The 25547-nt window shown below is 38.9% G+C and overlaps 1 protein-coding gene across 2 annotated transcripts; it reads left to right on the top strand.

The window, feature by feature from the left end:
- Nucleotides 1-1526: 1526 nt before the first annotated feature.
- On the top strand, nucleotides 1527-25120 carry LOC100540824 (solute carrier organic anion transporter family member 1C1-like). Of its 2 annotated transcripts, XM_085231334.1 has the most exons (16): nucleotides 1527-2013; nucleotides 2647-2758; nucleotides 5240-5385; nucleotides 6402-6543; nucleotides 6653-6785; nucleotides 7968-8098; nucleotides 8373-8519; nucleotides 12463-12561; nucleotides 13327-13566; nucleotides 15932-16096; nucleotides 17404-17599; nucleotides 20257-20422; nucleotides 21327-21508; nucleotides 22868-22932; nucleotides 23899-24016; nucleotides 24825-25120. In XM_085231334.1, exons 3-16 carry the CDS (start codon nucleotides 5275-5277, stop codon nucleotides 25045-25047), a joined length of 2118 nt encoding a protein of 705 aa, XP_085087460.1. In that variant the 5' UTR covers nucleotides 1527-2013; nucleotides 2647-2758; nucleotides 5240-5274; the 3' UTR covers nucleotides 25048-25120. The 2 variants fall into 2 exon arrangements, with proteins under 2 accessions (XP_085087460.1, XP_019471537.2); XM_019615992.2 differs by lacking the exons at nucleotides 1527-2013; nucleotides 2647-2758 and adding an exon at nucleotides 3813-3978.
- The last annotated feature ends 427 nt before the right edge of the window (nucleotides 25121-25547 follow it).

Raw genomic sequence — 25547 nt, 5'->3', positions numbered from 1 at the left:
ATTTTCAAGGTCAAAGTTTTGGCAGACATTCTCCCTGGTATGTGAATGTTTGGCATGTTCTTCAATGATTGTGAATTAAGTACCTTTTTAAACCTTTATGTGAATGCGTAAACCAGACCCTCTAGATTCATTGGTAGTAGCTGTAAAGTATTACGTTAGATGGATGCGTAATTACTGTGTTCTGCTCTTTCTCCCATGCTATGTGCTGTACTCATGTCTTTTAATATCTTGATGATGACTTGAAAGTACTGAGATTTTTAAAATGAACTGTTTTATAAATTATAATTTTAGATCTCATCGGTTTGGGGTTTGTAAAATGAATCATGCTGCTTTAAAAAGCCAAAGTCAGATTTACTTCATTTTTGTTCTTTATTTTAACTGTCTAGATATTCTGCTTTTAGGACCCTTTTTTCCTTTTTTTTTTTCCTTTTTTTTTTTCTCTTTTTTTTCTTCTTCTTTTTTTTTTTTTCATACCAATTGTTTTTCATTGGGTCATGAAATGGATTAACTTTTTCATTTCAACCTTGTATAATAGCTAGGAAGTCTGACTGTATCCAGGGGTGCATCAGGCCCAGCACTGACACTGGAAAAAGGATGGAGCTCTGTCAGAGAAGAGTCAGGTGGATGTCAGGAAAAGGCTCTTCAACAGAGTGTGGTAGGCATGGAACAGGCTGCCCAGGGCAGTGATCATGACCCCAAGCTGCCAGAGTTCAAGCAGCATTTGGACAATGCTCTCAGAACTATGGTATGATTTTTAGGTGGTCCTGCATGGAGCCAGGAGTTGGAGATGATGATTCTTATGGGTCCCTTCCAACTCAGGTGATCTATGATTCTATGATTCTATGATTGCCCTTTGACTTGTCGCTAAGTACCACTGAAAGGAACCTGGCCCCATCCCATCTGGCTTGTGAGCTGAGTTCTCTAAGCCTGGGCCTTGCAGCCATGTCAACCCAGAAATGGCATCACCACACCATCTATTAGCTGCTATCTTGGCTCCTGGCTCATGGTATTTCAATCCAAAGCTGTTCTGGCAGTCCATCTCAGTTGGTGCTGCTGGGTGCATTTAACACGGTGACAATGTCTGCTCACACAATGTTTTCTTGGTGATGGGCAAGGTACAGCTTTCAACCTAGAGCCTCCTGAGTGGGGCTGCCAACTAGTTCAGCTCTGCATGGCAAGAGGCCAACCCTACACTTCTGCAGATCTGTGCATGACTGCCCACAAACCAGCCTCCTAGGGAAACCTGCCAGCTGAACCTGGGAATGTACACACACCTGGTCTCAATGTCCTTTCTTGTGTTCAGCCCTAGAATATCTTGCTCCCATAGTCACAGTTCACAACACACCAAGGGTGTCAATGTGCAGCTACGTTCAGTCAGGCACATCATGCCAGGAATACCATGTCCTACTCTGGGACTATGGCAGGTGGCCTTAGGTGCAGCACCCTGAGGCTAAGCGAGTAGCTCCCACTGCTAAAGCCACACCTTGAACTGAGTGCTGGGGACTCCTCCATCTACCTCTGATGCCCACCACTCAGGGCTGCAGCTGGCTGTCACTGGGTCAGGCAGTGAGCAGCTGTGTCCCTGTAGGCCTTGCCAAACAAGTTCCCAGGGCTGGACTGAGGTGCAGCCAGCTGTCAGGCTGGTGTCTGGCTTAACAGCCCACATCAGGGCAGGTGTGTACTGCTGATGCACTCTGCCAGCACGTGCAGTGGGCTGGCCAGAGCCCGGTGGCTGTGGCTCACCTTACTGAACTGCCTGTCTGTAACAAGGGCCCAGTTCCTCCCATGTCTCTTTGCAGCCACCACCTCAGGATGGAACTGTGCTGACAGGCATGGTGACAAACGCTGGCTCATGTGCCCAAGTTCAGTTTGCCAAAGCCACAGAAGACAATTTCCAGAGCAGTGCTGAAATTTTCTGTGGTGGGATTCATCTCCTGACTTTCTGCTGTCAAAATCTGATCTTGCTGCCTTGCTTCACAGCCACATCTGGAATTCATTTCATCTCACTCTGAAGTAAGTATCTAAAATAGAGCAAAGAATTCAGCTTTGGAAATACTTCTTTTTCCTCCTGTGACTGACTGGCTCATCCCAAGGGGTCTGCACTGAATTCATGTTGTGCTGCCACTCCTGTGGATCCTATAATTTGTGTGTGACAATCACAAGAAATGACATACCCTCTATAGATAAAACTCTTCATATTCAATTTTAAAATACATTTACAGAAGCACTGATGGAAAATTCTGACTGTCTCAATTTAAGAAATGTGCTCTGCTTTCTCTCCACATATACAAAGGACTTGCAATTATATTTCCAACAGACCTCTGTTCTTCCACCTGGTTGCAAGCTGATGGTAATGAAAATAGGGGACCACTGCTAATGTTTATATATGGCTTTCCTCAAACTTTGCAATGTACTGATAGTTAAAAGCTGTTTAAATACAGATTGCAATATGTGTAGCTTCAATTTATCAGATGAAACCAATTCTGATTTATTCTGATGAATGATTCTAAGAAATTATTATTTTTTCAACAATAATTAAAGCACAAAGCACAAGGAAAAGATAACTCTTAGTCTAAATAGAAATATGATATCAGTTTATCTGTAGTCTAGGTTTGATTGCACTTCCTGTATTTCAATCTCTTTTAGGAGAAGAAGAAATTTCAATTCATACGTTCTTTCCTTATGTTGAAACTGAGTTAATTAAGTGAGAAATTTATTGTTAAGAGTCTAATGAGGAAACACTGCAATTGAATCTACTGTAAGTAACATTTTCTGTGTTGCATATCTTGTAATTCAAAGGTAGAAGTGGGCTGAGTTTTAATCTGTTGATTGAGTATCTGTGACATGCTGAAGGGTAGAGTTCCACTGACAAAATGAGAAAGTCAGAACTTTAAATGAATAAAACCCAAGACCCATGATAAATCAATAAATATATAATCATCATTATAAATGCCAGAAAATGATACTAGTTCAATAGCAAGTGTGAATATATCAGTTAAGACGATCGCATTTAACTACTAAGCTTTAAGGGAAAACAAAACTTTGTACATTTATGAGTTCCTGAGAATGTGTTGCAAAGCCTGGGAAGACTACCTAGATCAGATTTTTTCCTTTGTGCTGTACAGTTCTGCTTTAATGAAGAAAATGATGTGACAGTTTTGTGCTTTGTATGAGCTCTGCTAGACATGAGAACAGATTTTGAGTGTGTGGTTGGTTAGCAGGTGAGAATTGGGCTGGCTCATTTTTTCTGTGTGGTCAGTCTGCAGCCAGTTTGTCATCGTATATTTCCTGTTGGCACCTGCAGGAACTGCCTATAGCTATGTCAGGTATTCTTGATTTCTAATAGGCAGGCAGTCTACAATGGGAAGCTGTGATTTCCTGAGGGAATTCACCTCTCATTTGGACACCATGAGGACAGTCCTCTCGCACTTCTGCATCATGGTCATGACAATCAAGGGCCCATACCAAAAGCTGTCTGATGTAAATGTGCAATTCATGTCCTCTTGAAGAGCTAATTCATCTTTTAGTATCTCTGCTGACCCTCATCAAAAGCACCAATAGCTGCACGTCACTGAGGTTGCAAGATACAGCCTCCCTCTCAGAGCTCTTCTACAAAAGCTGAGCCATTCCATGGTTTGATGGTAGAGAGTCACCTTTGGAGAGGTGCTTAAACAGCGTTAGTGTTTAGGCTTAAAAAGGGGAGAAAACAAGTTGTTCCTCCTGGTAGAGGCTGGCACAAGTAGCATGCAGGCGGGTAGGCTGCCAAAGGAATGATAGCACAAGAAACCCGCCTTCTTTTGCAAAGCTGTGGGAAACTTTTGCAATCACCTTAAGAAGGAAATCCAAGGTTTAAAAAAATGTTTTGGAGTGCTCCATTCCTCTAAGTAGGCAGTGCTTTTGCTGTGACGTCTCACTGGCTTCCAGCCTGAGAGCCCTAGGGCGCAGGAAAGAAACAGCCTGACGCAGAAGTGACACACAGTAAGTTCTCTCTCTGCCTCTCCCTCCCTCTGTCTCTCTTGCTGTGTGTCTCCTCTCTCTCATTTCCTTCTCCTGTTTGTTTACTTGCTTAATTGCTAAGCACCATTGCTCTGCAGACAAACTAGGATTTGTGTACATCTTGGAGTCACTAGGCTTGAAAGAGATTACATAAAGTGCAACAACAGAACTCTGCAAATTAGACTTTTTAAAAGGATAAGCATAGTGGACTGTGGGTTGCTTTATCCCTTTGTAATAAAATTCTTAATGACAATTAATTATTATTTTGAAACAGATGTTTCTATAATTCTTCTGGCCTCATTTGATTTTAAACAATGCTAGTGTTAATGATTCACTCTTGTCAAAGTACAGATTTTTATCAAGTGGGCATGGAAACTTCTTTCATTAGGCATAAGAGAAGATGTGTTTATGCAGTTTAAGATTTGCTTGAAGTAGATTATTAGCTGGCAGTGTAGCATTAAATATTGTGAAAATAAAACCACATGACTGATTTAAATATTGTTTATTTAATGGAGATAGGTCTTTCGCAAAATTAATCATCAGCAAAATAAAAGATAAACACAATAAAGAATATATTTGGTATAGAGAAACTTGTCTTTCAGCTACCACCCTCTAACAACTGAGTTAAGCCTGAATTCACCATATGTAAATTATCTAAAACTTTTTTAATGCTTTTTGATTTGCAAGCTGGTAAAGATGATCTAAGATCATATTTCATATAAACGATCCCTTTCATATAACATGGATCATTCTGAAATTTACGTGTTTGATTTCTACAGTCATTTTTGGTGGATCCTCCTGGATTAGGATTTAGAATTGAAAGCTACAAAATTGGAGTGAGAATGTTCCCGACGCTTTATATCTCTGTATTAGACAATAGTGCCTATTTGCTATCAGTAGGAGTAATTTTTGGGGGGGAAGTTGGGTGGCTAAGAGAATTTTTACTTTTCTGCACATCTGTGGACTTTCTCATGGAATCCAAACTACTTCTGGATGTCTCATCTGGACAAATTGCGCAGGCCAGTTGAGTAATTTCTGTAGGTCAGCTCCAGGAAAACTGCCATGGCCCTGCAGCCCACCAGTCTAAAAGCCCTCAGGACAACCAAATGGCTTCCATTCAGTGCTCAGCTGACCTCCAGGACCTTCAGAAGGAGATCTTTAATATGTTCCTAGAGGAATTAAACAGACTGGAATATCTAAGGTGTCAGTGTCCAAGATATCATAGTGATATTCTTCCAAACAGGAAGAGCAAGAGATCAGATCTACAGGAGGGAAACCATGGACAAGATAATCACCACTGGCAAACTTAAGGACAAGCCACCTTTCCGGGACAGCAATAGTGCTGTGGCTCCTGCCAAGGTTATGTGCCATAACTGTTCAAAGCTAAAGGTATGGAAAGGAACCCTCACCATGTATTTTCTTTAGAATACTGAAATTGCCAAAGTTCAATAAATTCAGTATGGTAATGTTTTATACTACATGATTTGCAAACAATGCTGTAGGATGTGATTCCTCAGTACAGGAGAGACATAAACCTGTTGGAGCCATCCAGACGAGGGCCACAAAAATGATCCCAGAGATTGAACACCTTTCCTTCCGAGGACAGGTTGAAAGTACTAGGGCTGTTCAGCCTGGAGAAGAGAAGGCTGCAGGGTGACTTGATAGCAGCCTTTCATTATCTAAAGGGGAGCTACGGAAAGAAGGGGAAAGACTCTTTAACAGGGTCTGCGGTGATTGAACAAGGGGAAATGGCTTCAACCTTAAAGAGGGTAGATTTAGGTTGGATATAAGAAAAAAGTTTTTTACAGTGAGGCTGGCGAGGCACTGGAACATGTTGCCTAGAGATGTGGTCGATGCCCTGTCCCCTGTCCTTGGCATGGGAGGTGGACTAGATGACCTTTAAAGGTCCCTTCCAACTCTAAGAATTCTATGATTCTAGGCATATAGAAATCAATAAATGTTTTCAACAGTTAAATGATAAGGTCATGTTTTACTAGCAAATCAATTAAATATGTGCTATAAGCAAAACAGTAGTTACTTAGGCATCTTTTTGTACATATTTTTCAGAATAGGAGAAGTAGGACTAATTAAAACATTACACAATCATAATACCAGTAATAAACAGCTTTTTGCTGCAAATTTTCCCTAAGGAAGGAAATACCTAAAACAGTATGTGGTAAAAACACAGCAGGTGCATCCAACTTTCGTTTTCATTGTAGTTGAAGAGGCTTTGCAAGCAGTCCTGAAAGTCAAAGAAAAATCTTCTGTTTTAATAAGAAAAAAAATGGCAAGGACTTTTTCATTACAAAATTAAAAAACAGTGCACTTCATTTTTCTGCTGTTGAGGAATTCAGACATAAAGAAAAATGTATTGTTTTCTAAACTCAGTTATTTTCTCTCTTCAGATATTTCTTGGAGCTCTAGCTTTTTCCTTTTTTGCAAAAGGATTTTCTGGAAGCTACATGAAGAGCATGTCCAGTCAAATTGAAAGGAGATTTGAAATCTCATCATCAATATTTGGCATTATTGATGGCAGTTTTGAGTTAGGTATGTGTACTGTTTTTAAAATGTAAAAATAATACTTCTTAACATATTTTACCCCTTAAAATCTTTTTTCCCCTCATAATATTACTGATGATCTCTCCTGATGATGCAGGTAACTTAATGGTAATGGTACTGGTGAGCTATCTTGGTCCAAGAGTTCATCGACCGAAAGTAATTGCTGTTGGATGTCTCATCATGTCATTAGGAGCATTTTTGTCAGTGATGCCTCAGTTCCTAATGGGACGGTAAATATGGAGAGTTTTCATATTGTGCGTGAATTCACCTCAACCATATAAAGGCTTTGCTTAATCGCACATCTGAGTTGAGAATCACTGTTTCTTCTGGATGTGTCAGTGAATTGTGGTGAGATCTTGGTGGAAGAGGTTTTTTCTTCCTCCATCACAGGGTGTTTATTATTCTCCACTGAATTCAGGAAGATTAAATATCTAAATACCCTTTCAGATCTAAGCTGCTGTATTTACATAGCTATCAAAATCAGTTCATACCTCTAATCCTTCAACATCCTCTGTGAATAATGGTTGAAAATATAGCTTCTCTGTCCCTCAAAAAATAAAATCTTTTCCCTGTGCTTTTAATTTATCTGTTCTTTAACTCCAAGACCTGTATCTGTTATAAGGAGGTCATGAAAAGAATTATATCTTTGGAGCATTGTTCAGAAAGCAGCCACGGTCACTGCTCTGTGAAGTAGCAGCAAAACTGTACTGCAAGAGATAGTATAGACGAAACGCAGATCAAAGGAAATTTCTGATTTAGCCCAAACCTGTAATCAGAATCTGAAGATTGCCCACTCTCTACAACACTGAGCAAAACACGGTGGTCATGGACAGCTAGCTGTCATCCTTCAAAATATTAAAGCTTAGAACTCTATTACAGAGCCAGATAGAATATCAACTCCCCATTTATCCCAGTGCAGAATGAATATACTCAAGCTGGTTTCAATTTAATTTCCTCTAGTAGGGACTACTTAAATACAAACTAGCACATAGCTTTTGTGGCCTGATTAATCTCTTTATAGACAAAGAATGATTAGTATTACATCCTGAACCTACTAGTTTTAAACTAACACAGATATCTCTATGTTACCCATCTGTCACATAGGCAAGAAACAGGTGCTAGTATGGAAAGATCAACACTATTGTATGTAGACTGATGTGGACAGGCTCTGAATCTGTCCTTCAGTATAAAGAATGATCTCTTAAGCCAAGGAATAAGCTCTTTAACTTGAGAAAATAATGGTCACTTTTCAAAAAGCTGTGAAGATACCCTTTTTTTTCAGTGCTAGAAGTGAATGGCCTCTCCACTCTGCCTCTGTGTGGCAGGAACCCCATGAATGCAAGGCTTATACATGCTTTCTGCAAAACATAGTCTTTGATATGTCAGTTGTATTTTACACAGTTGTTTTCCAGTTATAATTATGAAAGGATAGCTGTTACTGTGGACAACTCATCTACAAGTGTATCAGCTTGCTCCCCAGCACCCTCTGTGGGCCATTCAGTCTCAGATGTTACAGAAACACCCAGCACAATGAAAAATTCAGGTAAGCTAAAGCTCTGATGTTGGATTCCCCATTTTATGCCCCCTCTTTTTTTGAATTCCCTTCCTCTACTTGTCCCCACTCGATACAATTCTTTTCTTTTTTTTTTTAATTGAAAAATGTAATAGCAAAGCCCTTGCTAGAAATCATGACATATACAAACCCACACAATTATGAATGTATGTGAATATGAAAAACATTTTTATGTTATTTTTCTGTTGCAATAATGTACTTTCAGAATTATGCTCACAAAAATGTAAATATTTATGGTCTGCAGGATGTGAAAAAACATCTAATTCCTATCTTTGGCTCTTTGTATTGATGGGGAACCTTTTACGTGGAATTGGGGAAGCACCAGTTATGCCACTGGGGGTTTCATACATTGATGATTTTTCTAAAGAAGAAAACTCGGCATTTTACATAGGTAATATGTGTATGAATGATTTTTATGCTCAGCATTCTTTTCTCTAACTTTTATTAGCCAAAAAAATACAAAAAAAAAAAAAAATCTTCTGCTCATGCTTGTAAAAAAACCTCTGTCTCTGATGTTTCCTAGATAATTTGTGTTGAATGGGGACAAAAAAAGCAATGAAAAACAGATCTCATCTTTATCTTTGAAGAGTATTTATCAAACTCTCCTTTTGCTTTCCTTGAGTGGCTGCTACTAAATGTGCTAATTTTGTCTGTGATGGAAAGAAACATAGTCAAATACTAATTTCTCCAAAGCAAAATCATACCTTCCTTAGCTGGCACCTCATTTTCAGTACCACAGCTTCAGAGAGTAAATTCTTCCTAGTGGTGAGAGAATTATCTTTCATCACAGTAATGAAAGCATGTGTTTTCAGAAGTTTTGATCTGACTTTTTGAAATTTACAAGGAATACATTTCCTAATGAAAGCCTTTTATAGTCACTAGTTACCTGAGGAAAAAATAAAAACTTAGATAAGGTGTTGTAACAAATTCCTTCTAATGAACACTTTGTTGTTGTTTTGATGAAAGATAATTTATTGCTCAAGACAGAAATACTTACACCCAAGCTAATTTATTGATTGCCAAATTGATTTCATATCTTGGTATTTGCATGTGACTGAGGGAGCACAAAACTGCTGCCTGAAATAAGCTTGGTGAAGCTGGACCGGTCATAGAGATAACAAGACAGTTTCAAGAAGAGCTCAGTGAGAAGTACTACTGGGTTAGGTCACTGCAGATGTTTTTAGGGGGAGAGCATATATAGGTTGCCCAAGGAGGTTGTGGATACCCCGTCCCTGGATGCATTCAAGTCCAGACTGGATATGGCTCTGGGCAGCCTGTTCTAGTGGCTGGTGACCCTGCCCATGGTGGGGGGGAGGTTGAAACTAGATGATCTTTGAGGTGCTTTTCAACCCAGGCTATTCTATGATTCTTTGATTCTATGAAAATGGAAACACTGTGAAGGAAATTGACAAACCAGAAGTTCCACTCAAGTTATCAAAAATACTTCTGATTGCCTCTGTGCTTCTGATTAAATGTATTTTTAAAACTTAGCTGAAATTGACAATCGACAGTAATAAAACAAGACTTGCCATAGAAGGGCAAAGAAAAGTAAAGATTATGCTTCTTAAAGCTATCTTACAGAATTTAGCAGAGATTATAGCTTGGGTGTAGAAGTCTCTGAGACAGGAAATTGATATTTTTTTCCCCCAGAAAATCCTATGATTTTCAGATTGAATTTTACCAAACTCTTTGAATGTATGTAGTTCTACCAGGTTACCAACATAGTCCTAAGGTGGTACAATATATTCTGTATCAATATATCTGTATAAAATATAGAGTCCTGAAAAGCTATTTTGCACGGGGTCACTGCTCAGTATAACTATGAGATACAATTATCCTTGCCCATGTGCTACTGGCTTTCAGCAGGAGGTAGTAATACTGGATTACTTTGTTCAGAGAGTTACTTTTGGTGAGTAATCTTTTAGGCTGACTGCTCTGATGGAGTGGTTGCTTCAAAAATGCTCCCACACACTAAGCACCTAACTTATTCAAGTATTTTAAGATTTTTGGATATTTCACTTCTGTTTAGGTACCTAAAGAATTGCCAATATATATGTATGAAGATCTGGCCTATACCAATAAAGTTTCATTAGCCATTTTTATAAATGAATTTTTGAGTTTATTTGAAACGTAATGTTAATATGATTAACTAAGTGTAGTAGCAGAGTTCAAGATGAAAATATAGTCAAGTTATTTAATTCAGTTTCATTGATTTCCCACTGACACAGAAGGTTTGAATGAAGGGAATTTCATTAGTGAGTTGAGAACTAGTAGATAAACCTGTATCTGTTGAGCCTATGATTTCAGTAAAATTATATATGAGGCCAAACATACGCTACAAATTTTAGATCTGGTTATATTATTCATCAATAAAAAGACTTGACTAAGCTATGTAAATATACGGTAAATGACTAACTGGTATGTCTGAGTGATTTACTGTTTATTTAGCCTGTTTATTAATTATAAAGGGTAAATACAAAAAAGTGATAAGAAAATATCTCAGTGAATTAATTAGGCTTTGTGTTATCACAGTACAATATTAACTTAGTGAAGTTATTCTTGAATTTAAAGATTATGTGAGTGTAATTAATCTAAAAGCTTCAGACATATGCAAAATTATTGCATATACACCTCTTAGTTTATCTGTTAGCTTATCGTATCTTAAAGAAAAACACTGCACAACACTTGGCCAGGCCATTGGTAATGATGTGCTGTTTTTTTAATCTGTTTAATTTGAGTAATTTGTCACTGAGTATTTGAATTTTGGAGATAGCTTGAATACTTTTGAATAGTAAGATCTTCCTTAGACTAAAGGATAAACATAAAGAGCTAATTCCAGGCTTCTGGTGTCAGATTCCTTTTTCTACTGAGGTCAGTAACTTCGGTTGCACCAGAATTTAATCTAAAAGGCCAGATCTTCCAATGAAGTTAAATGAGAGATGTAATTGAAATCAATTTGCAATTGGAGCAATGAAGCAAAGAGGAAATATTGTACAGTTAAATTATATACCAAAAATTTATTATCCAAATCCTTCATCACAAGCTGAGCAATCACTGCATTCAGAAGTTTGCAAAACAGGAGAAAAATCTCTGCAGTAGAAAACACAGTAGGATTTACAAGGCATGTTGCCAACCATGGGCAAGAGCTAACAAGCAGGTCAAGAGTTCCTTTTTTTCAGAATAAAATTAAGCCTTCTGAAACTTGTAATATTTCCCCAGTGGCAATGCTACTCTAGAATTCAAAAATCTGAATAACTGAGTGTTTTTTGAAAGCATTACCACCTCATAGCCAATCTTCAGCTGATCAACATAAGCAGTGAGGACCTATGCTTACATTATTTTGAGGATGTTTTTATTTTCTCCTGATTGCCTTGGTGGCCATATGCCAGGGTATTTGCATACCCTATCTTCAAAATGCAACTCTAGCTTCATAGGTGTGTGCTAACCTTTGTAGCTGATTCAATTGCTTCCAGGTGCAGCTATCTTTTTCTCCTGACCCTGTGATATCCCCTCTCTAAGCAGAGGCAGTGAGGGAAACAGGAGTCCCAGTGAGGCTAGCAGCGATGCTGAAAGCTGATTTTGAAGAGGTTCATGACCTGATCATTAGATTTGTTGATATTTTTAGGGCTGTCTAAGCACCTATTAGCACAACTGTTAGCTGATTTGTTCATGCTGGTGCTTCATGAATCAACAAAGATGCTGCCTAATGGACTCTGTTGAAACAGAAGTCTACTGATATTTCCTTGTTGTGTTGCCTGATGAAAATTTTCTCAGGATCTTGTGTCTAATCCCATGCTCATGCACTCTTAGTGTTCCTCCCATGTGAATATGACTCCCAACTGTAAAAATATATGCCTTATATACACATAATCAGAGCAACTACTGTTATTTAAAATTAAACCAAGGACAGAACAAAGAGAACAGGAAAAAAAAAGAAAAAAAAGCCTTGAATTCTACAATGAAATAACATCATGCAGGTTGCAAATATAGTTGCAAATATGCTTATGATATCTCCAGCAGGCCTAGAGTTGCATGTTCATTAATTAATTTTCACAAACTGAACGATGCCCCAGAGAAAATTTGAAATTAGAGAGGAATAGAGATAAGAGTGTTGTTCTCTTTCTTCCTGTTTCTTCTACAACCCCTGTCTTGCCTGCTTCTTCACTGCAGCTTATTTGCCACTCATGGTTCATGGTACCTGCCACTTAGCATTTTACAGTGAGTTGTCCCCTCACACCTGTACCTGCCTCTTTTGCCTCTCTTTTCCTCTCCTCTCTTCAAGTATGTGTACGCACACTCTCCTCACTCTCCTGCACTGCTTCCTTCTGTTGCAGGTCTGGTGAGATCCTCAGGAATGTTTGGGCCGACTTTGGGTTTCCTGCTTGGATCTTTCTGTGCCAGCCTCTGGGTAGATATTGGTGTTGTGGATATCGGTAAGAAATGGTGAGGTGGTGCATTACATGTATGCAGGAACCTGTACGCTAGGAAGCATGTTCCCAGTTTACTGCTCCACAAAGGGGAGCTCTCTCTCATAAAGGGCAAGTTTTTCTACTAAAAAAGTCATGTTATTTCCATTTTAATATGTACAGCACTGCAGTATGACTGGAATAGCCCTTAGTTTAAGCCCCCTACCCCCATTGTAGAAACACTGTGGGCCTCTTTATATGCTTGTAAAAGCCCTTGCAGCACACTTGCTGCACAACTGAGAACAAATGGGCAAATTTTCTCTGTGCTTACATTTTTGATGGCAAAAAAGTATGTTCTAAAAAACACACAGTAAAAATTTGTCTAAATCACTTTCATGTCCCTAATCCTAGTGAAAATTTGAGGAACTTTCAAGGAAAGCTATTAAGCTTGGGAATGGAAGAAGGAGGGAACAGAAGGATATTGAGAAAGGGAGGTTCTCTTTTGGCTGTGTTGCTGTCACTTGTCCCACAGAAAGTGCTCAAAACATCTGTACTTGCACAAGTGCATAGAGTGGAGCAAAGAAATGCCATCATGTGTATAGATGAAGATATTGGCATGTCTTATGACTGTCTGGAATAGTTTTGATACAAGCCGTATTTCAGTTCCTCATGTTCTTCATGTGAAACGCAAATGCCTTTATTTTTAAATAGCATATAAAAGGATGTGTACAAACAGTTTAACTATTCTGCATGATATTTAATCTCTTTTTCCTGTCTTCCCACACTTTGCAGATGCTATTAACATAAATCCCAAGGATACTCGATGGGTTGGTGCCTGGTGGCTTGGACTGCTCATCTGTGGAGCAGTGAACTTTATTGCTTCATTACCTTTTTTTTTTCTGCCTTACTCCTTAACAAAAGAAGGAGAGGATGAGAATCCAAAGAAGATCAGTCATCTGCCTGTTCAAGGAGATCACTGTAAAACAGACCCCCCAGCTCAGCCACAGTTAAAGTTCTCTGAGGCAGTAAAAGGTGAAAGATTATTGCCCAAAAGTCTGCATATGAATTCTCTCTCACAGGTTCATTTTGAGCTAAGCGTAAGTTTGTAAAACTTCAGCAAAATGCAAATTTTTGTAATGCAAGTGTGGACAGGAATGACTTCTCTCAATTGTTATGTAATTGCAATATTAATTATTAGTATTTTTAATTGCTAAGATTGTTTAATCTTAGCTTAATTGTGTTTCAGTCACAGATGAAATCTGTCCTTATGTCAGACAGCTAGAAAAAGCTCATACTGTTGCTTTGGGCATATTCTCAGTTCAATCCAATAGCTATCATACGTCTATAACCACAAGAATGACAAAGTGAAAAACATTCTAGCTGTCATTTATGAGCTGGCAGGATATTGTTTACTTGTGGCCAACATATGGGAGGGAAACAAAGGGCAATAACTGGGTGGTCAGGCCCAGCCAGCATAGGTTCATGAAAGGCAGGTCCTGCCAGATCAACATCATCTCTTTCTATGACCAGCTGACCCAACTGATGGACAAAGGGAAGGCTTTTGACATAGTCTGTGAGACTTTAGCAAAGCCTTTGACATTTCCTCTCCCATAGTATTCTCTTGGGGAAGCTAGCAGCTTGAGGCTTGGACAAGTACACACTTTGCTGGGTAACGAACTGGCTGGAGGGCCAGGCCCAGCGAGTGGTGGTGAATGGAGTTAAATCCAAATGGCAACTGGTCATGAGTAGTGTTCCCCAGGGGTCAGTATTGGAACTGGCCCAGTTTGATATCTTTATTGGTGATTTGGATGAGGGGATTTGAGTGCACCCTCAGTAAGTTTGCAGACTATATCAAGCTGGGAGAAGATGTTGATCTGCCTGAGTATGGTAGGGCCCTACAGAGGGACCTGGACAGGTGCTGGATCAATGAACGGAGGCCAATGGGGTGAGCTTTAACAAGTCCAAGTGTTGGGTCCTGCACTTTAGTCACAACAACCCCATGCAACACTGCAAACCTGGGGTAGAGTGGCTGGAGAGTTGCATGGAGGAAGATTTAGGAGTGTTGGTTGACGCTCTGCTGAATGTGAGCCAGCAGTTTGGCGGAGGTGACAAGAAGGCCAACACCATCCTGGCTTGAATCAGAAATAATGTAGCCAGCAGGACCAGAGACGTGCCCATCCTCCTGCATTCAGCCAGCCCTCCTGCAGCCATACCTTGAATACTGTGTTCAGTTTTGGGCCTTTCACTACAGAAAGGTGCTGAGGCCCTGGCCTATTTCCAGAGAAAGGCAACAAAGTTGATGAAGGGTCTGGAACACAAGTCTTACAGGGAGTGGCTGATGAAACTGGGATTGTTCAGTCTAGAGAAGAGGAGGCTCAATGGTGGCCTTATTGCTCTCTACAACTCCTCTAAAAGATTTTATGGTGAGGTAGTGGTTGGTCTCTTCGCCCAGGTGTCAGTGATAAGATGGAATGTAGTAGTCTTGAGTTGTGCCAGGGGAAGTTCAGGTTATATATTAGGAAAAAAATCTTCAAAAAAAGAGTGGTTAGGCATTCAAACAGGCTGTCAGGGAAATGGTAGAGCCACCATCTCTGTAGGTGTTTGAGGAAAGGGTAGATACAGTACTTAGGGACATGGTTTAGCAGACAATATTGGTGGTAAGTGGGTGGTTAGAATAGATAATTTTAAAGATAATCCTTAAATATTCTGTGATTCTGAGGGTGTAACTACTACAGTTGGAGGAATTTCACTGAATTCATGTCTTCTGTGTATGACCTCAGTGATGCCGAGTTAGTTTAGTACATGCCAGATCAGGTCCAACTACTCATGGCTGCACTCATAGGGGACTCCCTATGGCTTTAATTGGATGCCTGCATGTGTAAGGGAGGGGCAGGACATTTCCTGGTAAAGTACCTTCAAGTGTGATTTACAGATGATAGACTATAAACTCAATGCAGGTTTTTGTCTTCACTGTCTTAATTTTATTGACATGAATGCTCCAGTCAAGGATCTCAGGAAATGTTCTAGCCTTTGCTTGGGCCATGTACTCACTTCCTTTTTCTGAATATCAACTGCTTGCAGGGAGTTGGACTAGATGACCTTTAAAGGTCACTTCCAAGTCTAAGGATCCTTTAAGTCTATAATCTAGGATTTCTCTTGCCCAATCTAGCATCCACCATACCATTCAGTCTGGATGCGTCATGCAATAATAGTGCTATAGGTCAAGAGCTGGCAAGGGGAAACTCACTTGAACTCTCACTTGAACTTGATTGTCAAAGAATTATAGTTTACAGTACAGACATTAATTAAATCAAGCTTAGTTTTATAGTCCAAAGGATGTCAAAACAACTCTTCTCTGTGTTTAGCAGGGTGTACAGCATGTACCTCTCCATTGCAGATTTCCTACCAACTTTGAAGAAATTGTTTGGAAATCCAGTTTTCCTGGTGTATGTGTTCCTCACCATTCTGCAGTATAATTCTCTTGTTGGATTGATAACATATGAGACAAAGTTTATGGAGCAGCAATTTAATGTATCAGTGGCAAAAGCTATCTTTCTAGTTGGTAGGTACATGTCCTTATTTTAAATTCCAATTTTGGAAAGGAAGTTTTCTTTGTATTTTGTATCCTTTTCTATGATGATCTTCCTGTGAAGTTTTTGGTAAAAAAAAGTATGTAGAGATTTATTATTTTTCCACTATTTTTTGAAACTAATTTTATTGTTCATTTTCCTGGTCTACCTAATTTAGACAACTAGGGGATTATTAGCACTGGATGGATCTTTTTGGCTGATGCTTTTTAAAAAGACTGAGATTGGGATTATGTCTGTTTCTGTAAACAAAAAATCCCGCACAAACTACGACAACATAAGAACTGAAAGACCAAAATTGAGAAAATGTCTAGTGACATGTCTGATTTTCCTTTATAGGATAAAACTCTGCTATAAGCATTCTTCAGTTTTGATCACAAATACACATTTCATATGCAATGAGAAACTGAAACGTAAAATGTCAAGTCATTTCTTTCAGCTCAAAGCTCTTTCTCTATTTGCTGGTTCCCTCAAAAATAAGTTCTTTGTAATGTTCTTAAAACAAAACAAACCAAACAAAAAAAAACAGTAAACCAGTGCTGAAGTGATATTAATCTTACAGTGATGGATTAGTATGGTTTCATAATCTGGCAATAAGATCAGGGTATTTGAGGACATTGCAGAATTTGTATTCTATTGCTTTAATGTGAAGGCAGTTTCCTTCACTGTGGGTCAGACACAAAAGCAGGAAGAACTTTCTTTTATCTACTGTTTTTTGGATTACATAAACAAACCCCTCACAATTAAACCTTGCAGAAGCTCTCAATTTTGCATGTGAGTATCGAGACTGGAGTTTGTGAAGTGCCGAACTGATAAGATCTAAATGCAGATCTTGAAGCAAAATGGAACCTGAAGCAAAATGAGACAGAACTTTCTTTCATGTTCTGTTTTGGCCTTTTTTTTTTTTTTCCCCCAACTGTTAGAAAGTATGTTGCTTTAGATGAAGAAATACCCATAAGTTAAGACACTTCTCTCATTTACTCAAGTTTCTGATAGGCAGCTGTGTGGGTATTGTGGCTTCAGTATGCATGCAAACAACAATGTAATAAAAAGGTAGGAAATATTGAGGAGAAAATTTTTTAACGACATAATAGGACTTGAGTGCAAACGAAGAAGTAAACTGAATTATGTAAAGGTAATAAAAATTCTTAGAACTTCAAATGATCTGTCAAAAAATAGTATCTGATATTTTAGAAAGTACTAATACTAGATATTTCTTCTAAAAAAAATGGTCTCTTCAAACAGCAGCTGTTAACACCTTTCTGTTACCTTTTATTTGCAGGCGTGATACTTTTACCCATTACAATCCTGGGGATGTTTCTAGGAGGCTATCTGATCAAGAAATTCAAACTTCACGTAACCGGAATGGCAAAGTTTGCATGCATCTCCTTTATAGTAGCATATCTGTTAAACCTCTTGTACTTTATGTGTAATTGTGAGGTGATCCAGCTGGCTGGTCTCACAGTGCCTTACTCTGGGTTTGTATTCCCCTGGATTTGTGTTTGTTGCTCCCTGTGTCATGCAGAGCATGAGGCATTACTTGTCTTCCTCTACTCTCATAAACTAATCTGAGTTTGTAGTCTCATCTGAACCATAAACTTTCTAATCTAGGGAAAATTCGAATTTAGATGAGTTCCAAAACATTACCTGTGTATGTATATATACTTATATGTCTGTTTAAGAGAATGAATTTTCATTCTAACTGAAGGTCTCCCACTTGTGTCAATCATTGTGTTTTCCGCTACAGCGGAGCTACTGTGATTATACCAGTCTTGTTCCTTTGCAGGTGATATGAGAAAATCCTAGATAGTAAATTAGACTTGTCAAGATGGAAGGATACCTAGTACCTAGGGCTGTGCAGAATGCTCTGATTTTGTTTTTCAAATTTGAGTTGGAAATTCCTTTTCAAAATTGTTTATTGCCAGATGTCGGCAATATGGAAGACACAGACACAGAAGACACAGAATTGTTCGGGTTAGAAGGGACCTTTAGAGATCATCAGATTCAACCTTCCTGCAAAGCAGGCTCCCTACAGCAGGCTGTACAAGTAGGCGTCCAGGCAGGTCTTGAATATCTCCAGAGAAGGAGAATCCCCAACCTCCCTGGGCAACCTGTTCCAGTGCTCCGTCACCCTTACTGTGAAGAAGTTCCTTCACATATTGGGGCAGAACTGTGCTCCAGTTTATGGCCGTTTCCCCACAAACTGCTGAAAAGAGGTTGGCCACGTCCTTTTAAGATATTTGTTAACATTAATAAGATCACTTCTCAGTCTTCTTAAGGCTGAAGAGACCCAGGTCACCTAGCCTTTCTTCATAGGGGAGATACTCTAGGCCCTTTATTGTCTCGTGGTCCTCTGCTGGAGTGTCTCCAGGAGATGCCTGTCTTTTTTTGTAGCAGAGAGCCCAGAAGTGGGTTCCAGGTGAGCCCAGGTGTGGTACTCCAGGTAATGCCTAACTAGGGCAGAGGGGGAGGATCATCTCCCTTGACCTGCTGGCCATGCTCCTTTTAATGCATCCCAGGATCCCATTGGCCTTCTTGGCCACCAGGGCATGCTGCTAGCTCATGGCCAACCTGTCATCCACCAGGACACCCAGATCCTTCTCTGAAGAGCTCCTTTCCAGCAGGTCATGTCCTAACCTGTACTGATGCTTGCAGTTATTCCTTCCAAGGTGCAACACACTACACTTGCTTTTGTTAAACCTCATCTGGTTTCTAGCTGCCCAGCTCTCCAGTCCATCCAGGTCTTGCTGAATGGCAGCACAGATTCTGGAGAGTGTCTTTCCTAATGTCCCCTCTAGTAGCTTTGCCTCTAGAATGCACCATCCTCTAGATGAGCAGTTGCCAATCTGCATGGGTAGTTAGTTGCCAGCCTCTCTTGGTACTTGGTACTTGGAGCTGCTGACCTGCCTGAGTTCATCTTTTCAGCTGGGAGGTGGAAAGTGATGCTGCCAGGATGATATGGTGAGCACACAAATATTTCCCCTCCCTTACCAGGACCATGGCTGTACATCCTGTATTTTTCTGACTCTAGCAGCCCTACCACAATTACCTACTGTTTAAAGTTAGTTCAGTCAGGTCCAACAAATTTCAAGGGATTTTGAAGGATTAAACTGAATCCAGCAGAGCTTGCTAGATTTTCAGTTCAGACAGAAACTCAGGCCTGTGTTTTGTTTTGTTTTGTTTTTGAAATGGAGTCTATGTTCAGAAGAATATCTAGGTGTTTTGCAAAACCTAAAACCCAGTTCAGATCTGAGGCTAGTTACATAAAAGATATGAGATATTTGTCCTGCAGAGATACCTGTGGTTGAACACATAATCCAATATTGTTATTTTACTTTCCAAAATATTTAGGATAAATGTTGCTCACTTGAGAAGTGCTTTGGTTAGAGAGATAGGTAGAAAGAAAAGGAAAAAGGCAAAGAAAAAGTTTTAAAACTTTTTCTTTAAATGGGGAAACTCTTCAAAGCAGAGGTGATTTGTGGGTAGTGAGCTCCCAATGCTTTCTGAAAATTGAGCTCTTCCACCATGTTCTCAGTATTTCACTTTTTACATTCTTGATTCTAGTTGTCTTCCAGTTAGTTTGGGTTGTTCCAGCTGCTGAACAAAGTCAGAGCTGAGATGGAAGCAGCTATTCCCTTTCAGACTAGTGCAACTTTCATTGCCACTAGCTAGCTCTGATTCAGTGAATAACTATCAAGAGTATCTTGCTGCTGTGTTTTTATGTAGTTTTTTATTATCATTTCCAGTACTTGGATACAGTATGGTCTTCCCTATTGCTAGGGGCAAGCATAGTCTACATGTGACAAGAGATTCATTTACAATTTCAGATGTGATTTCAAATGAAAAAGTAACATCTAGTAATTTCTTCTAGCCAAAAATACCTGATATATGAGTTCCATAACTTTTCATCAACAATCTGTAAAAATATTAACAGATGATGAAAAATACCAAGAGTAGTTTGGTTTGGTCAAAATTAGCTTTGTCTCCATACAGTAAATTCGCTCTTCTAGATGATAGTAGATATCTGTACATATTAATTGTTTCACATTCTCATCATTTCTCCTACTCTCTTGTATTTAGTTTAAATATTTAATTTTACTATTTATTTTTTTTATTTCTTGCTCTTTTTCTTCAGGTTTAAGCAACTTTCCTCCCCTAAAAACAGTTTCATGGCCAGTTGCAATGCTGACTGCAGCTGCAAGATGGATCAGTGGGATCCTGTATGTGGGGACAATGGCATCACTTACATGACAGCCTGCTTTGCGGGATGTAAATCATCAACTGGGATGGGAAAGAATATGGTAAATGTAAAGATAAATGATTGTGCAGGCAATTAGATTTTTCAATACATTTTTTTTTTTGGCCTTGTGATTAAGAAATCCTGTAGACACATGTCCATGTTTAGCTTTGTAGTAGAAATTGAATGAATTGTTGCAAGTTTTAAAAAAAGTTTTGGTGAGGTAAGTGAGCTACTCAGGCAAGACATGAAACATGATGCTTTTGCCTTACATTTCTTGATCTTTTAAAAAGCTAATTTTCTTCTCAGCAGTGTAACTGTGAATTTGGCTTTACATTTTTCACTAGATCTTTTACTGTGTCCGTGTCTTCTGGCAGAAGCAGAATTATCTTAATATAACAACACTGAAAAGACAGGCAGTATTTTCAAACAATGTACTGTTGCATTTATAGCCATATTCTCTTGCTTCATTCACTTCAGGGGATTTGGCTTTCAAACTCATGTCTCTTGCTAACTTCAAAAGCTATGAAACAGCTCACACTCAATTCAGCATCAAATGCTCTTTTGGATACATAGATACCCTGATTTTTAGTGTTCATTATTGTGTTCATATCGACATATTTTTTATTGTTACTTGTGTACTTCATAGGATTCCCGAGCAGAATGGATGGATAACAATTCACATCTAAATTTTATAGTTTTTACCCATCTTCACTTTACACTTTAGTGCCTACATTCCTAGCAATGGAATGGCTGGAACTAGAATCATAGTTGCTTTGTGTCTCTGGAGCAGTGCAAAATGACTGGAGCATATTAATGAACTTGGCCATCAGTCTGCAGGGATTACTAGGAAGGTCCTCTCACTGTAAACAACAGTCTGCCTGTTACGGAGAGTGAAAAATGTAGCCACTAAAATCATCTTGAGTCACTGAATTCTGATTAAATGACTTCTCATCTTCTCCTTTCAGGTGTTTCATAATTGCAGCTGTGTGGAAGGACAAGAGCATGGACATGGCAATGCATCTGCAGTTTTGGGACAGTGCCAAAGAGAGAGCTGTACCAAAGCATTTCCCTATTTTTTAGCATTACAGACTGCATGTGCATTTATTTTAGCCTTAGGAGGCACTCCTACATACATGATTATGTTTAGGTGAAATACTTTACCTTACCTTGACCATAAAGCTTGGGGAAAGAGAAAAGGAATATACCATTTGATTGATAAGGAAAATACCATTTGTTTCCTATTGTGAGGAATGTCATGTTGACCACATTGGGGCTTTGTATCTTTCCCTAATTCCAATTTAAGGCTGAGTTGATACTTTGGTAATAGAGTGGGTAAGCCTTACACTGACATTTCACTTCTGATGACAGGGATGTGTTTAACAGAGCAATGAACCCAAAATGAGTGTGGCGTTAAGTCATGTCCAAGGTGACTATGCTGTTCACGTTACCCCAGAGAAAAGCATTCACCTTTGTGAAGCCTTGTTGGCTCAGAATATTTTATATGTTGTGAGAAACCCATGTCAAGACAGACATGAACAGATTACAAACAGAACAATGTCAGCAGCAATAATTTTGTATTATTATTTCTTCAGTTGTAATGCAGCACTGCTATTTTACTCTCAGAAGAAAAGACCATGTTCTGTACCTTTTGTATAATAATTTATTTCAGTTATGCTTATGGGTGAATTGCAATCATCAGCAGTCTGTGCACATGGCTAGTTAACCAGCTTTCCTAAGCTGCTGATTCTTTTGCAGTACTTGTGGGTGCAGACGTTCTTGCTGCTTGCCTGGTTTATGGACAAGGCTGGGCAAAGTTTCCAGAATACTAATGTGTATAATGAGAAGCAATTAATGTTACTGCTGAAAAGATGATGAACTGGTGTAGTGTAAATTCCTGTTCAGCCTGGCCGTGGCAAGCCCCCTGCCTGCTCCTGTGCCAGCTCAGTACTCTCTGCTGCTTTTTGTGAATTCTTCTAATTCCTCTGATGGACATAGTCTGTATTTCCACTGGTAGCAATGAGATGCTCTTATAGCCAGGTAACTCACTTCCACTTACAAAAGCAGATAGCTAGCAGGGATTGCACCTCATTATTGCTGTCTGTTTGCCACTACTTGGTACAGCCCCTTCAAAAGAAAAGGCAGCTTCTTGCAGCTGAACTTACGGAACAAACTGATTACTTCTAGTTGGTTCACTTCAGTTTTCCCATGCATCCTCTCCCAAAAATCATTGTAATTTTCTCTTCTTTGGCTTAAGAGTAGTTTCTCTAAATACTCCCAACTATTTTGATGGGAGTTTATCCACTGAAATCAACAGAAGGAGGCTCAACATTAGATTTATAACTTTGGTGAACATTTTCAATTGGTGTTGGGTGAGCTCTGCAAAGTTAGCCACATTATTCTTGCAGTGGTGCACATTAGGATGTTCACAGCATAGCCATCAGTTTAACTGTATTACTCTGTTGCTCCTCAAAATGTCAAAACTGTGTTATTTTGTTTCCTTTTTTAGGTCTGTTTCACCAGACCTGAAATCCTTTGCTGTCGGGATTGAAACTTTAGGTGGTAGAATACTAGGTAAAACTTCATTTCCTTGTGTCATACAAGTAGGCAATCAAAGAGATAGACCAAAACTAGGCAGTTCAAACTCCTTGCTCTGAAAGAGAGCAGATTTTGGAGAACTTTAATCGTAAGCAGAAAATACATTTCAGAACGTTTGGAAGAGCTAGCTATATGTTTCCTGGTATGCAGTTATGTATTACGATTATCTCACCAGATCTTTTTCTGTGCAGTGAAGGAATTAGTCAAAGAAAAGAAAGTGTATTGAACTCTTATTTATTTGTTTTTTGTATGCATCTATCTAAGCATGATTAGTCTGGATTTCCTGACTTCTGACATCTCCCCAGTGAAGAAACACCCAAGTAGTCATTTGGATCTTTCAGCTGAATGCTGCAGGGAATCAATTTTGTGCTTTCATAAAAAAGTTCATAACAAAATCACATTATAACTGGAATCTTACTGATTGTATGTAAGCATCATAGCTATCTAATAGGGAATCTTTCAGTGCTTCATAAGTAACACACACTGCATGACTGGTTTTGATCGAGAGTATAATTAGAGCTCTTGACACTGTGCCAGCCATTTTTTATTTGCAAACTGACTGAATAGATACATTAGTGTACACAGATATCTGACTGAATAGATACATTAGTGTACACAGATATTAATGTATGATGACATGTAATTTCCATACCAGGAACTGAAACTTTATTTATATTATTTCTTTACATAATTCTAATAAAATACCATTGAAGTGGATTAGCAACATTCTCCCTCTCTCCCCTCACCCCTAGATATAATCTTCTTTAGATAGTTGTTTAAAAATTTTCAGAAGTCTTTTGCTCTCAAAGCCAGGGCAGGATTTTTTATCCCATTCTAAGTAGCTATAATTCAGAAACTCTGCAATTAATTTTTTCCTTTCTCCACCACAATGTTAATGAGATCTGCAAATCTGAGATCATGTAATAAATATTTTCTTTGCAGGTGGACTCCCAGCCCCTATTTATTTTGGTGCCTTGATAGATGAGACCTGCTTGAAATGGGGGACAAAAAGCTGTGGTGGACCTGGCTCTTGCCGAATATATGACACAAAAGCATTCAGGTAAGCTAAAGTCTTCAGTATGTGATTAGGAAATTGGTTTCTGAGGCAACTTTGACCAGTAACAACTGAAATACATTCTGCACATGATAATTTTTTAATAAGCAGATTAGGATACCGAAGCACCAAAATGTTAAATAATTTTAAAATAATCACTAATAGATCAAATAAGCCGTATACGTTTGAAAAAACCAATAAAATCATATTTTGGCCCGGGTTGAAAAAAACAATCATCTAGTTTCAAATCCCCTGCCATGTGCAGGATTGCCAACCACTAGGCCAGGCTGCCCAGATCTATATCCAGCCTTGCAAGTCTAATGTATGACATTGCTGTGAACTCCCTTACATCACCAGAAATAGTTCCTTCAATGAAGACCTAATGCACTGAGTAATTCTGCAGTGCTTTGAGCTTGTGAGAGACCAAGAAACAGTACAATAGTTATAGCACCAAGGATAATTTTCCTCAACAGTCATTTCTCTGATTCCTAATGTGTAAGACACTTCACCAAATTCACCTGGGGATGGGGGAGGGTTGGGCAAGCAGGCAAAACTCATCAATTGCTGAACCCTTCAGAGAGGAGACATTTCCTTAAGGAGTGTAGGACCAGATTAGGGCCTGTCTGAGACTGAAAATTATGGGATTGTTTGCTTTTTGCTTGTCATTTCCCAAAACGTGGAAAGATACCTGGCTGGGAATAAATGATTTGGGTATCTTGTTTTTTTTTTTTTTTTTTTTTTGTTTTGTTCTATTTTCCCACTCAGAAGTGGCAAATATTAATATAAATGTATTTTGTCATCCTTTTTTTTCTAGAAATGTCTATCTTGGCCTCATTGCAGGACTGCGGGCAGGGTGCTGTGTTTTATACATGGTGCTCTGTGTTTTAATCATGAGACGCTTCAAAACAGATGACAAAGAGGTGACAGATACTAAAAATGCAGAAGAAACAATCAACAAAGAATCAGTTACAGTGAACAAAAAAGAAGTTCTTCCAGGTGCAAAAACCTCAGAAGAAAGTGAAGAAACTTGTATGTAAAAAGGAAACAAGGCTTTTTCTTAACTCTGCCTAGTGTTCAATTTTTCTAAACACAACAGGGGTCTACCTGACTTCAACAGCTGGTCTACATTTGGAGGTTTAAAAAATACCTTTGAAACATTGACTTTTAAGTTGTTTCACCCTATTTTCTTCTTCTCCTTATCTGAAAAAAGTAGAGGGAAAAGGTTTTCAAAATTTAGGGGGACTCTTCCATCTTTGTATTCCCAGTCCTTTTCTAGTTTGCCTGTAGGACTGATCAGGTTTTTTTCAGTGTCATCATTTTGATTATAATTGAAAAATTAAAAAGGTGAAATCTACAATAAGCTTATTTCCATTTTTACCATCTTTATTCCTAGTCCAAAGTCTCTGGTGGCTTCTGTGGTGTGGTTCCTTGTTACAAACTTGGTCCTACAGTCCTTGCTCAGGTGAGAACCCTATGGCTGCCAATGAACAAGAACTGCACAGAGACTCTAGGGTTTGGCTTGAACATGTTTACAGTC

The sequence above is a fragment of the Meleagris gallopavo genome, chromosome 1 (genome assembly GCF_905368555.1).
Source record: "Meleagris gallopavo chromosome 1, MGAL_WU_HG_1.1, whole genome shotgun sequence".
Lineage (NCBI taxonomy): Eukaryota > Metazoa > Chordata > Aves > Galliformes > Phasianidae > Meleagris > Meleagris gallopavo.
This window is presented reverse-complemented; position numbering and strand designations above follow the sequence as displayed.

Excerpts from the sequence above, each read along its gene's own strand:
- LOC100540824 (XM_085231334.1), top strand. The coding sequence starts at position 5,275 with ATGGACAAGATAATCACCACTGGCAAACTTAAGGACAAGCCACCTTTC. Across the intron at positions 8,520-12,462 it reads AAACTCGGCATTTTACATAG|GTCTGGTGAGATCCTCAGGA; the intron begins GTAATATGTGTA and ends CTTCTGTTGCAG. Across the intron at positions 21,509-22,867 it reads ACATACATGATTATGTTTAG|GTCTGTTTCACCAGACCTGA; the intron begins GTGAAATACTTT and ends TTCCTTTTTTAG.